The 16,245-nt window shown below is 39.7% G+C and overlaps 1 protein-coding gene across 10 annotated transcripts in view; it reads left to right on the forward strand.

The window, feature by feature from the left end:
• The window catches only part of Camk2d (calcium/calmodulin dependent protein kinase II delta), a 250,826-nt gene that overhangs the window by 73,438 nt on the left and 161,143 nt on the right, over positions 1-16,245 (forward strand). For all 10 annotated transcript variants that reach the window (XM_026783940.1, XM_026783944.1, XM_005357251.3 and 7 more), the window contains exon 3: positions 11,168-11,227. In XM_026783940.1, the coding sequence (XP_026639741.1) occupies positions 11,168-11,227 (60 nt within the window). The remainder of the gene's footprint in view (positions 1-11,167; positions 11,228-16,245) is intronic.

Consider the following 16,245-nt stretch of genomic DNA (forward strand, 5'->3'; position numbering starts at 1 on the left):
CTCTCTCTCTCTCTCTCTCTCTCTCTCCCTCTCCCTCTCCCTCTCCCTCTCCCTCTCCCTCTCTCTTCCTCAACCCTCATTTATTTGTGTCATGGGAAGACAAAGACCAGTTGTCACTATGTAGCAGAAACCAGGCTATCCTTCCACTTGGCAATCTTCCTCCTTCAACCTATTGTGATTACAGGCTTGTGATCTTATAACAGTCTTGTAAGTCATCCTTATTTAAACTATCACCTTCTGGTTTTGTTACTAGTTTGTAAGTGTGTGAACCTTTCCAAAACAGTTGTCAGAAGCTGCATAAGTTGCTTTTCTTATTGCTGTGACAAAATACCCACATTTGGGGAACAGTCTCTTCTCACCCTATTTATCTTAACTTAGATAGTTCCTCACAGATAGGTCCAGAGCTTTCTTTCTATGACAATTTTAAGGTCAACCAGTTTTCAGTCAAAATTAACCAACACAATATCCTGACTCTGTTTGATAATGTGGTTATGAAGAATGACAGTTGTGAATATGCTCTAGTACCATACATGACAGAAGTTATTTTCCCACTGATAATGAAGTTATATTACCTCAAATTTGTAATATTTTAATGAGATAATTAATTAATTTATTCCTCTCTCATTAATATGTTAATATTAAATACAAGGTTTTGGTTTCATTGTTTTGAATTCATAAGGTTTTCTGTCTTTTGCTTTTGTTGCTGGGAAAGTCTTGCTGGAATCCATTTTTTTTCCTCTAAGTTTTCAACTTGGTATTTTTTTCTATGTGGTGGGTCTGTATGTATGACTGATGTAATACAGGGTTAGGCCTTTGGTGAGTTGTTTGACAAAATAAATAACTTTATTGACCTAAAGAGGACAGCAGTTATATAACTTTTGTGAGCTATCTTAGTGTGCAAATCTGATCTTTTACATTTAGTATTGAAACCACAAGTAATAGTCTATCTTCCATCATAAATGTAGCAAACCCTGAGCACCAGGTTTGGGTGGACCGAAGCAGTGTGATTTATAACAGTCTTTAAAAAGTAAACAACCTGGGACTTAGAAAGTCAATTCAAAATAAATATATATTATAATGAAGATAGGCAGAGAAGTCCTAAGTTTTCATTTTATTCGTTTTATTGTTTTGTTTTTGAGACAAGGTCTCTGTAACCTAGGCAGGCCTCAGACTCACCGTGTATCCAAGGGTGACCTTGAACTCCTGATTCTTCTGCATCTGTCTCGTGCACCCTATGCCCAGTTGAGTTTTAATGAGCTGACAAATATTACGAAATATATAAAATCCAGAAATCATAAAACTAAATGTTTCTATCTCTCTCCCCTTACATGTGTGGAGCAACCTGTAATGTGGGTTCATAATTATGACACTATCGATGGGGTCTCACATCCTTCTGCTGACGGTTAGACGCTGGATGTTACTAGAAACATTCCTACACTCGGCTGACTAGCAATAATTCTGCACAGATGTGGCCTGCAAGTCAGGTGCATTTATTTTGAAATTTACTTGCTAAATAGATCTTCAGCTCAGCTTCTCTTTGGTTGGCTCTCAAAGACCTTTGCTTTCACCCCAGGGCCATCAGACACAAATGTGTTGGGAAGAGAAGAGGGGCAAGGGGGAAAGATTAATTGCTGGTAAAATACCTTGTGCTTAAGTTTTTGTGGAAGCATAGTAGCAGACTATGAAATCACCGCATAGGCCAGTGTGGGAGCTCCTGCACAGAAGCTGCAGCTTCCTCCATTCTTAGGGGAATTGGCTGCTGGAATGAAAAACTCCAGGCGCTTCAAGCATCATAAAAATTCACATTGCTTGTAGTTCTTTATTCCTCTATGTTGTTATTCAAAATCACTTTTTTATCTCTATTTTAGGTTGTTAATATTAAAACCACATTAAAATTGTCCCTTAGAAATCTGTAAAAAAAAAGCCCATGCTTTTCACCTTTAGAATAAATTATGTATATTTAATTCTTAATTAAAGTAAAATACATTTATTTTAAAACACACATACACATATGACCCAGAAAAAAAATCCACTCTTCTGTTACTAATCAACTGACTGTATAGATTGCTAAGGTTGCTGTGAAGAGTGGAAACGTATGGATTATATTTATATTTAGTATGTATTATGTCCATTCTGGATCCCTTTAATCTCTAGGCAGTCAGAGTTTAAAGGATTTTCATACAAATTATGTCAAATGGCTCAGCTCCATTGTGTCTAACATGAAAATGGAGTGGTATCTTAAAATCCCTCCAGCCTCACCGGTAACACTACACTGGAGGATTCTGGGAAACAGCAAATGTGGAAGCAAGGTAAAGTATTACACGGGATTCATCACATAACTATTTATAGAATTGCATTGCTGGCATAGTTTAAATACATACACAAAAATAAACCACTTTAATCTTAATAGGCGTCCCAATTATTTCCTCCTGTCCTTGTTTTTAAGGGCCTGTTTTTAAATGATATTGACAATCACTTGAGATGATAGTTTATACCATAGACAGACTTCTGGGTAAACACTCTCACAAACAACTTGTACTATAAATGCTCCACTTACACCCCTCATCTACCTTCACCTTGGACTGACCTTGATATGACCTTCATTCCACTGTTTCTCTTTACCCTATAGGGTTATGCCCTGCTCTGGGCCTGTCCAGGACACTGCTCCTCCCATCAGAGTCTGTGACAACCTTAATAAGTCAAGTGCCCTGTGAAGAAACTGCCTGAGATGCAGCCATGTTTGCAGAAGGCAGAGGAAGTCATTGAGGGGCAGTAGGAAAACCATTCAAGGGACCCGGATCAGGGTTGGCTAATCAGGCAGGGCTACAAGTTGTGATAAGACACACTATACATACACTCTCTTGATTTTATAGAGCAATCTACAGTCTGGTACCTGGTCCTTTGGACCCTCCTGTCTGCATCTAACTGTACAACAGTGTTTCCACTTTGTTCCTAAGCTTCTAACCCAGAGTTCAGCACCTAAAAGTAGTGATAGGCTTCCGTGGAGGTTCTTCTAAGGCTTGTTAGGTCCTGTCAGGTATCTCCATCTTCAAATGTAGATATGCTAATACTCTATATAGTCAGACCTTAAATACATGGCCATAGAAAAATGTTTTATGAGTTAATTAAGCAGTACTTAGAACATTAAAGCCCAAGACATACTGTGTGATTTGAATTGCAATTGAATAAGACCCCTACAAGATACGGATTTTGCCATGTACCATCTCCCAGCTAAATAAAATATTAAAAATTACATAACAGGCTTATATATGACATACACCAATTTAATTTGTTTAAAAAGCTTCACACATAGACTAAGTATTTTCCTGGTTTGGGATTTGCTTTGGAGACAAAATATACTGTAAATATGAATAACTTTTAAAAAATGTTTTGATTTTTCTTTCTTGTTTAAAGAGTGATTCTGGTAATTTTGTAGTTCATAGAGAACCTACTTCAACCTAGGTGCAGTACCTGGTGCTCCATATGTCATGCCTATTTTGTATGTGAATATATTTTTAAAATATACTTTTAATTAATACATGCTTATAGGGTTCAGTGTGATTTTTTTATAACGTATTCAATGTATAATCATCAGATCAAAGTGATTTGCATATTTGTCATCTCAAGGATTTATTATTTCTCTGTATTGGGAACATTAAAAGTTTGCTCTACTCATGATTTTGAATATTCTATAAACTGTAGTCAACTACAGTTGTGTTTTAAAACATTGGAAGTTCATTCTCCTATGTAAATGAGCTAGCCCACAGTTCATTAGTCTGTAAGTCATGTGATGTGTCAAGTTGTTGAAATAAGAGCGGCGGAGCTGCGTCCCCGGCACCTGGCCGCCCCCACGGCTAGCTTTACCCGAAATAATTACACGGAAACTGTATTCTTTTAATCACTGCCTGACCCATTAGTTCCAGCCTCTTATTGGCTAGCTCTTACATATTAATCTAACCCATTTCTATTAATCTTTGTAGCCCACGAGCTGGCTTACCAGGAAAGATCTTAACCTGCATCTGTCTGGAGTGGGACAATCATGGCGACTCACTGACTCAGCTTCTTTCTCCCAGCCTTCTGTTCTGTTTCCTCCACCTACCTAAGGGTTGACCTATCAAGGGGCCTAGGCAGTTTCTTTATTAATAAGAAATCACTCCCACATCATCAAGTGACTGGGGTCTATGGTGCCTGGTACGGAAACCAAGTTGTCTAGAGACCCTTCCAATCTCATAAGTAAAACTCCACATAGAAGAAAGCCCAATACAGGTTAAATGGTGAAAGCTTCGGGGCAGGTCATTGAGGTATTCAACTGTCAATTAATGCTAGAACCTGGGTAGCAACTCTTGTTCACTCTGCCCCTAAACCTTCTTCCCATCTCTCCGAGTTTTATTTTTTACCACGTGTGTAAGGTTCTACAACATCAGGGACTATATTTATCCAGAGTTAGTCCCCTTTTCTCCAGAGGCAAACATGCGGAAATAAGTCAAATCAAACAGAATGCCTCCTCCTTCTCTCCTTCCTCCTTCTCCTCTTTTAACGAAACGAGTTACTAAATAAATGGAAGGGAAGACATCTCTATAAAGACTATAGCACTTGCTTAGTCTATACTGATATTGGATCAGCATCATAACTCATAATTTAGTGTTTGTTTGTATGAACTTTCTGCACAAAGAAAACACAGGGAGAGTTCACTTCTCAATCAGGAGAAACGAACATAGGGTGCAGGAAGATTCTCATCCGTATCATTGTAAAGTGTCACTGACATGGTCAGGGTGTCATTGGAAATAGTGAGGGTTTGTTGATACTCAGTGTCAGAAAGAATCTAGATCAGACTGTTAAGAGTTTAAATTTGTATTGTAACACATTCACAAGAGAAGAATAAAGTGAAAAACATTAATGGGTTTGAAGACCTTTAATTACATGATGACTTTAAATCCATATTCAATGATGTGTTTTTTAATGTGACCTATTTAAATGGGCAAAATTTATAGTCTTTCCAGAGGACTGCTTTAATTAGTGAGATAATTTTTTTTTTCACTAGGAAAGCTTGTTCAGAATGTAATTCTGGAGCTTCTAGGAGTAAGGCCCTGAAAGACAGAACTGTTTCTAAGACAGCTTCTCTCCAGGTTTCCCCACTAACAAGTTTATGTTTTGCTAACCTTGTCTGCCTTCATTTTAGCTCACAGAAGTTGCCAATAAAGAGTGGAGCATCCATTTTTTTCCCTTAAAAAACACACCAAATGTTTATTTAATGCCTATTTTGTGCATCTGAAACTGTCTTATATGTTTAACATGTTTATAGCAGTTAGAGTGGACAACAAAACTTTCTTTTAATTTTTTACTGTTTTTGAGAGTATAATTACATTATCCCTCCCTTTTTTCCTTGCATACAAACCATTCCATATACCTCTCCATTCTCTCTTCCAAATTCATGGTCTCTTTTTTTATTAACTGTTGCTACATACATATATACTGACACACACACATATCTATACATATACATACATATATCCCAAAATGCAGTCTGCCCAGTGTGCATAATGTTACTCCTGTGTATGTTTTTAGGGCTGATCATTTGTAGCGGCCTCGTGGGCTTTCCCCTTTTACCTTAGTGCATCTATATTGTCCTTGTCCACTCATTCACACAGTCACGTTGATGAGACTTCATGGGTGTAGCGCCTGGCATTAGGAGACACAGTCTCCTAGGAAACTTCCTGATCCTTTGGCTCTTACATTCTTTCTGACTTCTCTTCGTAAATGTGCCTTAGGTGTAGGAGTTGTTTTGTAGATTTATCTGTTGGGACCGGGCTCCACAAATCTGAATTTTTTAATTTAATTTTATTTATGTTTTTAAAAACAATATTTTCTCATTTTGCATACCAATCCAGTTCCCACTTTCTCCCCTCCTGCCACTCCCCCCACCTTCCCACCACCCCATCCCCCATCCACTCCTCAGAGAGGGTGAGACATCCCAAGAGGCATCAACAAAGTCTGGCACATCATTTGGGACAGGATGGCCCTCCCCACTTTATCTAGGCTGAGCAAGGTATCCCTCCATAGAGAATAGGCTCCAAAAAATCAATTCATGCACTAGGGATAAATTCTGATCCTATTGCCAGTGACCCCACAGACTGCCCAAGCCATAAAACTGTCACCCACATTCAGAAGGCCTAGTTTGGTCTTATGTAGGTTCCCCCACTGTCAGTCTGGAGTCAGTGAGTTCCCACTAGCTCAGGTCAGTTGTTTCTCTGGGTTTTCCCATCATGGTCTTGACCCCTTTGCTCATGTTATCACTCCTCCCTCTCTTCTGAGAGCTCGGCCCAGTGCTTTGCTGTGGATCTCTGCATCTGCTTCCGTCAGTTACTAGATGAAGGTTCTAGGATGATAATTAAGATAGCCATCAATCTGATTACAGGGGAAGGCCAGTTCAGGCACCCTCTTCCCTTTTCCTTAGGGTCTTAGCTGGGGTCATCCTTGCAGATTCCTGGGAATTTCCCTAGTGCCAGGTTTCTCACTAACCCCATAATGACTCCCTCCATCAAGACAACTCTGCCTTTTGGTCCATTGCGGTTGTCTGTAATGGTCTCTGCCAGACAGCAAAGCTTTAAAAGTAGGAAGATACACAGTGAACACATGCAACAGCACAGCATTGGAAGTCCACATCACTTAATCCCCCCTCTTCTGGGAATGACTCACTTACCACATTTAGTTCCTACGAGTCAGGGGTGTCTCCTCTTAACTGTGTCTGTGATTGGTGACTAAACAAAGGCAACAGAACTGAAATTGGAGCCAGCCTAATTGACCAGAAGCCAGAAGAGCATGGATAGCCTGAGCTCAAAACAGACAGACCTAGGAGATGAATTCCAGACTGGAGCATAGGGCCTTCGGAGGTGAGGACCAACCTAGGCGATAAACAAAAGGAAGGCAGACCCTAGAGCTGCTGTGTGAAAAGCCATCAGACAGAAAGTGGTGATGGAGGTAGATGTTCAGCCCTTCATTTTCATGGACCTTATGGGTGAGATGAGACATCCACAATTTCATAGATTTGGTAGAAGTTACTTAAGAGTGAGCTTCTCTTTGTGTGGAGGGGGGTCTGGGATAGGTAAAGCCTTTTGGCTGTGGCAACCCCAAGCCTTTTTCAGACTGCACATTCATGTAAGCATGTAGTTTGTGTCTCGCGTGTAGGTTATGTGCATGTGCTGGCAAAATGGATGGTAACTGATGATCACGACAGAAGGTCAACCTCTTCGTCTGCCCGGCTGGCCCTCAACGCTACGCTAAGATGCCCCATTGGACGAAGTCGGTTGTCACACCTAAGATCCCCAGGGCCTATGCTGCATGAGAACCAACTGATCATGTTAAATGATGACGTCACAAAGCAATGTGAGAAGTCAGTGACAGCTCCCCTCCCTACGCCAGATCAGCACGTGGTCGTCTTCTACAGTTCTCATGGCACCGGTGTTGCTGCGGGAAAGTGGCTGAGGGCTAGCACTTACGTGTTTGATCAGTCGGTTTGCAACATATCTAAAATTTCATTCTTGAAGACGTGAAGCAGTCACGACTTCATGATGTCTGAATTTTAAGTTTTCATTTTGTTTGACATTAAGCTATCCTATTATAGTATCTTAAGCAGGCAAAGGTGGATATGGGTACTCAGATTCTCAGAAACTCTTTTCCAACCCATAGGTCTGTTCTTGGTGACGCTGTTCCCCACCGCCTCCGTGTCAAAACCGGATGAAAATATGTTTTCTTTATGGCATTGTTTATGACAGCTCTTCAGTCATGTATTGCTAGCGCTGTGTGTCTTATCAGATCGGAAAGAAATCATAGCCTCAAAGATTATATGGTTATTCATAAAAGTGTGGGTTTTAGCTTCACAGGAAGAGGGAAGCCCAACTGTTAGCACTAGTGTGCTTTAATCAATATAGAATGACAAGAAGGACAGTTCTATATTAGCCTCAGCGCCTATGGCTAATAACATCTTCAGGCCTGGGGATGGAGCTGAGTCCATACAGTGCTTGCCTGTTATGTGCAGAGCCTTGGGTTCCATCCCGAGACCCACACACCTGTAAGTCCTGCTATGGAAAAGTGCTGTGAGTATCAGAAGGTTAAGATCAACCTCAGCTCTATAGCGAATTGAAGGTCAGCATGGACTACATGAGGCACCATCTCAAAAAACAAAGCAGAACTTCCCAAGTTTTCAAATAGTGCTAAACAGTATCCTGACTCTCTTGCCTTTTACAACCATCCGTGTCTGTTGCCGTTGTAGCTGTGAGTGTTGAGAATAATGAGGCAGGATGTAGGAGTTTTGCTGCTGACTGAATTAAAATAAAGGAAACTTTAAATGTATAATGAATTTATCTCTTTGGCAGGATAAATACAGACGTGCTTTTGAAGGAATAGGTACTTAATCCCTCCTCCTCAGTTGCCTACTCCCTTTAAACATAAAACGGTGAATTTGATGTTGAATTTGAATCACACCAGGTGATATGCATATCCATTATTATAAAATTCTCATTTTAGTGAAAACTAGGATTTACATAGATCATCATACTTTTTGGAGTGTCAAAACACGCCCCGGGTGGGAGAGTGCAGAATATCTGATGATTCACAGGAGAGCTCTAGCTTGATGCCTGGGTGGGAGCAAAAAGTCAGGGAAGCTGCTCAAGAAGTGAAAGTATGGCATTGCAATGTTGGAAAGTGAGCTGTGGTGGGCAGACCATAGAAGAGCCCTACAGTCCTTGTCGCCTGCTGCCTTTGCCCTTGTGAATCCTTATCTGCATCATGACGTTATGAATCTTGTAAGCATCTGACTTCCGTATGCTTCCTCATAAAACATTCTACTTGTGGAAGATAATGGTAATTAGTACATTTTCAAAATTTGGTGTAACTTTCTGTGTTTACTTATATATTTTAAAATAATAATCTTTACATATAGTTAAGAATCAGAAGTTATTCAAGGCATCACAGCTTGAAGAATTTCCATGGAAAGACACATGGCTTTGGGTAGCGTAGACTACTGTTTGTCAGTCTAGAGACAATGGTTTCAGTGCTCTCCGTACAATGCGGCTACTTCCTGAAAACACTGCTTTTCTCACAGTGTGCATGTGCACACAGACACACATGTGTGTGTGTGTACACATTATTTTCTATAACTCCAGAAGAAAGTTTCTATGTGCAACAGCAGTTGGCAGTTCTCAAAATATGACAGTTCAGGGGGAACTTCTGCACTTAGTGGATTTGTAAGGTCACATGTATTTCTAAAGAAAACTAAGACCTTATTTGCCTTTTGCAAACAAGCTGTGAACGTGTGTGTGTGTGTGTGTGTGTGTGTGTGTGTATGTGTGTGTGTTGACATGTGATGTGTCATGGATGCAGAAGAAATGGCAAGCAGCATTGCTGGAATTTGCATGTCTTAAGGCAGTGGTACTTAACCATAGTTCCAATCCTGGTATATTTAGCACCGTTATCCCACTATGAGAAATAGAAGGGGGTTTAATTTTGTTTAGTATTATCTATGATAAAAAAAATCAATGTTGTTAAGCTTAAACTGTTGCTGATGCATCTTTGTAACATTCTACGCGACGGCTAAGCTGTATGAGGGAGCTTGGTATTTGCTCAGCAGAGAACCTGTGTGGTGGCCTGCGGGGATGCTCCACCAGCTGTTCCTTCAGCAACATCAGCGTTACTGGAGAAAAAGGTTGACAAGCTAGCTGTGCTCAATCAGACTCGTGTGGACAGACATGATCAGAGAGCCTCTCATGTCACAAGGAAGGCAACTGCAGCAGGCAGTGTTTAATGCTGGTATCATAAGCTTTAAAGAAAATTAATTAGAACTTAGGGATAAATGTATCTATCCGTGAGAGCTGTCTGGCACCCCAAGCTGACGGTTCTTCTCATGAGAGTGGTGGTGATGTTAACAGATTCTACCTTTATGAAGGCCTATAATGAAATATGACATCATTAGGAAGATCTATATTTTAGGAAGAACCACTATTTTCCAATGACAGTGATATCATGTGCTGATATTGTGTAAGTCTTCCTAGGTTAAAAAGCAATAACAAAACCAAAAGATTTTAATATATTGGAGTAAAATTTAGTTATATTAGACAAAACGTAATGTTGATAGTCCATTAGATTTAAACATTACATTTATAACCTCATTTGATAAGGGTCATAAATTTAATTTATAAAGTTTCTACTTTCACATGGCACCTAAGTTTTAAAAACAACAACAACAAAGAAACTACCATATGTTGAGTTTGGGTCTAATATTGAAGAACAGTATTCATAGTTATCTGAGACGCCCATTAAATTATGTCCAGTACATGCTTGTAAGGTCAGATGTTGGTCATACACTGAAACACCAACCAAATGGCACGGCAAACTGAATATCAAAGCTAACATGTTGGTGTGATTCTTCATTTGTTGAACAGGAATCGAAGGGACTCACAAAATTGTAAAGTGGATTCTCTATTTTCATTATTATATTTACCTGAGAAAATGGAATATGTTTCCCATGAAAAATATGGTGAACCAGCAGAGGAGGGTGGAGCTGAGCAACAGATGTGGATTGTTGGGAGTGTTACTGGCAGGGGGAACAGCTCACACATAGTGATGTAGCCATGCAACTATACGGAGAACACTTGATCTATGCTCCCCCAGGTGCTCGTCAGCACTGGTGGCATTTTCGATGACTGCATCCTATACAAATTTGTTTATTTTGAGTGACTTCAGGTGTAATGAATGCTGGTCATCCCGGCACATGAGAGGCTGAGGCAGGAGGATCTTGAGCTCGAAGTCAGCCTGGAGTAAACCAGCAAATCCCAAACTCCCCCATAGAAAAATAAATGCTAATCAAAATTCAAAGACAGGAAGGAGTGTTATTGTTCCGTGCCAGCTCCATCCCGTCCAACATTCCAAGTGTGCATTCTGCTGTGCTCTGTACCTTAGTAAGACACCAAGGCAACACAGGCTACACAACTCTAGGTTGCTGCAGTAGGTACTTTTCACCTAAATGCAGCTTCAAATGATCACTGTTTTCAAAAGAAATCAAAAGATGAATAAGAGCAAAAAGCTTCATGCTGTCTGTAAGCTGCCTATTATGCCTTGACTTACTGTTTTTGGCTTTCTTGTAATTTCTAGTTTCTCTGTCATTTTTCAACAGATCACCAGAAACTGGAAAGGGAAGCTAGAATCTGCCGTCTTTTGAAGCACCCCAATATTGGTGAGGAAATATTTTCAATGTTGCTTAAATGCTATATGTTATATACTGTATGAAACTAAAGTAGAAATGTTAATTTCCATAATTAGAATATTTACAACTACTAACAAATAGATTCTAATCTCTTGATCATGGTTACATTTGATCCTTCATAAGTTTATAAATGCATATGTATATATTATTGAATCATTCCTTTTGATATAATTTTTGAAGCAAGATTGAAATTTTTTAAAAATATTTCAGTTAATTGCTTCTTTGGGGGAAATAAGCATAACAATGAAATAAATATTGTTTATTTCCTTTTGTACTGAACATTGATTGCACATTATTAGCCAATGAGCATGCTGAGAATAATTTAGTAATGCCTGACTTTACTATTAATATTATTATTAGAAGAATAATAAGTAATGTCTGACTGTAACTTATTCACCTCATTTTAACATGTTTTGAAGTCTGCTATGTTAGCTTACAGTTTCCCTCTGAACATCTCTGAAATAAAAATGATGACCTTTTACCTAGTTAGGAAAGGAGTTGTAAAAACAGCCATAACTTGTTAAAATTTGTAGCTGTATTTTTTCAAGAAGTAGTGATTCTACATAGACAAGCAGTGTAAAAACAAACAAACAAAAACCCCCATCTGTTAAAACCGTTAAAGAGTTTAAAATTGGGAAAGAAGAAAAAAAAAAAGCACAACAAACGATACTATTTGGAATCTCAGTTTGTGTGTGAGTGCAATTAAGAGTTGTTCAGCCGCTGCTGGTGAAGGATGGAGAGAAAGAGGCTCAGTTGCTTCTCACTTGCCCTGCCCCACTGAGATTCCAATTCTAAGAAATAAGTGGTCAGGACTGTAGCGTTCTGAAAAGAGAACCTGAGTAAGGCTCCACTTGAGATGACCTCCTGAGAAGGAGCTAGTCACGTGGCCTGCTGGAACTAGAAGACAGTCATTATAAAGAGAGGGGGAGGGGGTAAATAGTGAAGGGGAGGACCCCAAGGCAGAACCTTTCCCACTGAATTCCACCAGCTTTGTTTTCTAGTTGGAGGAAATAGGAGCGATTGAGTTTTTTTGTTGTTTTTTTTTTCTTTATCTTAACTGTTATAATTGTTGGGTCCCTAATTACCTAATCCAACTCTCTTGTATTTGCTTATGTGAAGAACAGTGATTTAGAAACAACGCTAGCAACTATCCCAGGGGAGTAATCAACTGCCAACAAACAGGGGATGTTCTAGCCTGAAAGAGGCATCACGGTGGAGCAGGCCTTAATCCCACTCAGGAGTCAGAGGCAGGTGAATTTCTGAGTTCTAAACCAGCATAGGCTGCATAGTGAGATTTTGGCTCAAACCAGCACTAAAGTAAATAAGTTTGAAAGAGCACTTGAGCTGGGGAGAGCGGCGGGGTGCCATCCAGCAGAGCTTCCTGCAGCTGCTGTTCCCTGCTGTCTAGACTGCACCAGGAGGGAGGCCCAGAGGGTCCTTGATTGCCCAGCAGCTGAGATGCTTAACCTCAATCTTATGACTTGCTCTTTTTCACTGCCTTGTTTATTATATCATTTAAAATTCTGTTGCATTTTGAAATTTCAAGAAAACAGACGCTGTTCTTGACAGTTGTGAATTTTTTCTTTTTCCATTTCTCTCTCTCTCTCTCTCTCTCTCTCTCTCTCTCTCTCTCTCTCTCTCTCTCTGTCTTTTTCCTTAGACAGGCTCTCACTGCATGTTCTGAAGCTCACTATGTAGACCAGGCTGGCCTGGAAGTTACAGAAATCCACCTTCTTTTGCTTCTCAGCTTTAGGATTAGAGGGCATATTCCACCAAAGAGGCAGGGCTTGAGGACTTAGAGTAAACAGAAGTGTTTTGTTTTTTTCTAAAGAGAAACATTTTAAATGACTTCAAGTCATTTAAAGACACAACTTTTCTTCAGTGCTTTTTAAAACACATGTTTTTTTCTGATCGTAAAAGTAATTTGTAAACTTAGAAATAATGTCGGGAAAATATACTGATAATTAAATAAGAAACCAGAAAAAAAAAACCAGTTTGTAATATTTGTTCATGTTTCTGACTTTTTATATCAACCTTATGCATGGTTAACTTTCAACCTTCCTCAGTGTGCGTTTTCTTAGACTGTCCTCACGTTGTAAGAAGTGTCCCACTCAAACAAGGTGTCTAGAGAATAGAGGCTAGCAGTGTGCTGGGCTGTCACAAAGGCAGGGAAGCAGTAGTCAAGAGACATAATGTCTCTGCCTCCCAACCTCTCATTTGACTGTGTAAACAAGCCAACCTCCCGATAACGTCATAGAGATTCCTTATGCTTGCAATTGATGTAAGGTAATTGGATATGTAGAGACTGAGTGGCTCCAGTAACAAAAAAACAAACAAACAAACAAAAAAAAAAGCAGAGACAGATGCAGGGTAGAGATGAAGTATGAAGACAGATTTTACCCAGAACTATTATACTATGGGAAAGAAGTGAGCTGCACAGTCACATGCTAACATGCAGCTTGACTGACTGGATTCTTTTTTTTATTTTTTATAAAACAATTTATTTTTCTTCACTCCCCTCCCTTCTTCCCCCCCCCCTTCCCTTTTATTCTCTCCCATGATTTCCATGTTCCTAATTCACTCAGCAGATATATTGTCTCTTTCTACTTCCCATGTAGATTTAGGTCCATGTATGTCTCTCTAAGAGTTCTCTTTGTTGTCTAGGTTCTCTGGGCTTGTGAATTGTAAGCTGGTTTTTCCTTGCTTTATGTCTAAAAGCCACTTATAAGTGAGTACATATGATATTTGCCTTTCTGGGTTTGGGTTACCCTCACTCAATATGATGTTTTCTAGATCCATCCATTTGCCTGCAAATTTCAAGATGTCTTTTTTTCCTGCTGTGTAGGACTCCATTGTGTAAATGTACCACATTTTCCTTATCCATTTTTTGGTCGAGGGGCCCTTAGGTTGTTTCCAGGTTCTTGCTATGACAAACAAAGCTGCTATGAACAGAGTTGAACACATGTCCTAGTAATACGATTGAGCATCCTTTGGATATATACCCAAAAGTGGTATTGCTGGGTCTTGAGGAAGGTTGTTTCCTAATTTTCTGAGAAATCACCATACTGATATCTAAAGTGGCTGTACCATTTTGCACTCCCACCAGCAATGTAGGAGTGTTCCCTTTACCCCACATCCTCTCCCTCATAAGCTATCAGTGTTTTTGATCTTGGCTGTTCTTACAGGAGTAAGATGGAATCTCAGAGTTGTTCTGATTTGCATTTCACTGATGGCTAAGGATTTTGAGCATTTCCTTAAGTGTCTTTTAGCCATTTTAGATTCATCTGTTGAGAGTTCTCTGTTTGTATCTGTACCCCATTATTTAAAATTGGGTTGTCTTTTGATGATCAATTTCTTGAGTTTTTCATATATTTTGGAGATTAACCCTCTGTCCTTTATGGAGTTGGTAAAGATCTTCTCCCATTTTATAGACCGTGGGGGGAAAAGAGCATATTCAACAAATGGTGCTGGCAAAGCTGGATATCAACGTGTAGAAGAATGAAAATAGATCCATATCTATCACCATGCACAAAACTCAAGTCCAAATGTACCAAAGAAACAATGAAAAAAAAAAAACACACTGAACCTCACAGAAGAGAAAGTGGAAAGTACACTTGAATGAATCAGCACAGGAGACCACTTCCTAAATATAACACCAGTAGCCCAGACACTGAGAGAAACAATTAATAAATGGGACCTCCTAAAACTGAGACGCTTCTGTAAAGCAAAGGACACGGTCTACTGACAGGATTCTTTAGTCACAGACAGTCCTAGGAAGGTCATGAGCAGCATCGAGGGCAGTGCCTGTTTGAAAAGAAGAGTTTATCTAGGGTTTGATCAAGGAGAGCATATTTGTCACTGCCTTAAAATGGCTTGTCCCGCAAAATATGACTGTGGTGATCACATTGAAAGTAACTTGTAAACAACTGTGGACGATTCATGAGCGCACCCAGGGAACAGTTGAGGCTGGAGAGACCTTCTCTTGTCAGGAAGAGTGAAGGGAGCAGCCAGAGAAGAAGGGAATGAGTGAGCGGCTGCGTGGGTGTCTGGTCCCATGGGACTGCATATGCTGGCTTAGGGAGCTTGGCTCTCCTTCTAAGTGAGTGCAAAGGGAGGCCAGTGGGCCAGTAGGAGGATTTTAATCTGATTGCTTTTGCCTTCTGTGTGGAAAGCAGATTATAGCCAAGTGCTATATATATAGTCAGAGATCATAGTATCCAATGTGTTACAATTCTAGCTTTCCAACAACAGGCCAAAGATTATGTAATATAAACTCATTTGTTTGTTTTCATAATTGAGGAAATATTGTTTGAGTCTCTGATATAATAATTCAGTCATAATTCTTAAATGAGTCTGAATTCTCAATGGCCTAAGTCTTCAATTTCCTTCATAAAGAGGCACTGGCGTTTAGAAATGCTAACTCGAGGATTACAAAGATATAGGTGCTTTTGTTCCCTTTTTAAGCAGCAACAAAATCGAGGTTGTTTGCTTCATATAAGTTCCTCTGATTATAATCAAGGCATTAAATAATAAACTTCGGTTCCTAGGTAGGCATGGTGGAGCACACCTGTAACCCGAGTGCTTCGGAGGTGGAGGCAGGAGGATTAGGAGTTCAAGTGTATCTTTAATTCCATAGTGTGGTTTAATGCCCTCCTGGGATGCATGACACACTGTCTCAATAACATAAAGAAAACTAGGTCAAATACTGAAGAAAAACATCTAATATAGAGCTGTTTCAAGACATGTTCTGTCTGCACAGGTATTACACAACACATACAGCAGCACATGACGTTCCACTTGCTGACAAGTGTTGACTTAATAGAGAGATGTCCCGCTCCCTACAAAAATGGTTTTAAAGGCCTACTATTGCTAAGTACATTTAGAATCTACATAATCTTATTTTCCTAAACCGTAAGCCTCAAAGTTTCCTTAGGAATGGTTTAAGCCTACTTTAGGTTCTTCAGATAGAGACTGAAGGTTCTAGTAGC

The sequence above is a fragment of the Microtus ochrogaster genome, chromosome 21 (assembly GCF_000317375.1).
Source record: "Microtus ochrogaster isolate Prairie Vole_2 chromosome 21, MicOch1.0, whole genome shotgun sequence".
NCBI lineage: Eukaryota > Metazoa > Chordata > Mammalia > Rodentia > Cricetidae > Microtus > Microtus ochrogaster.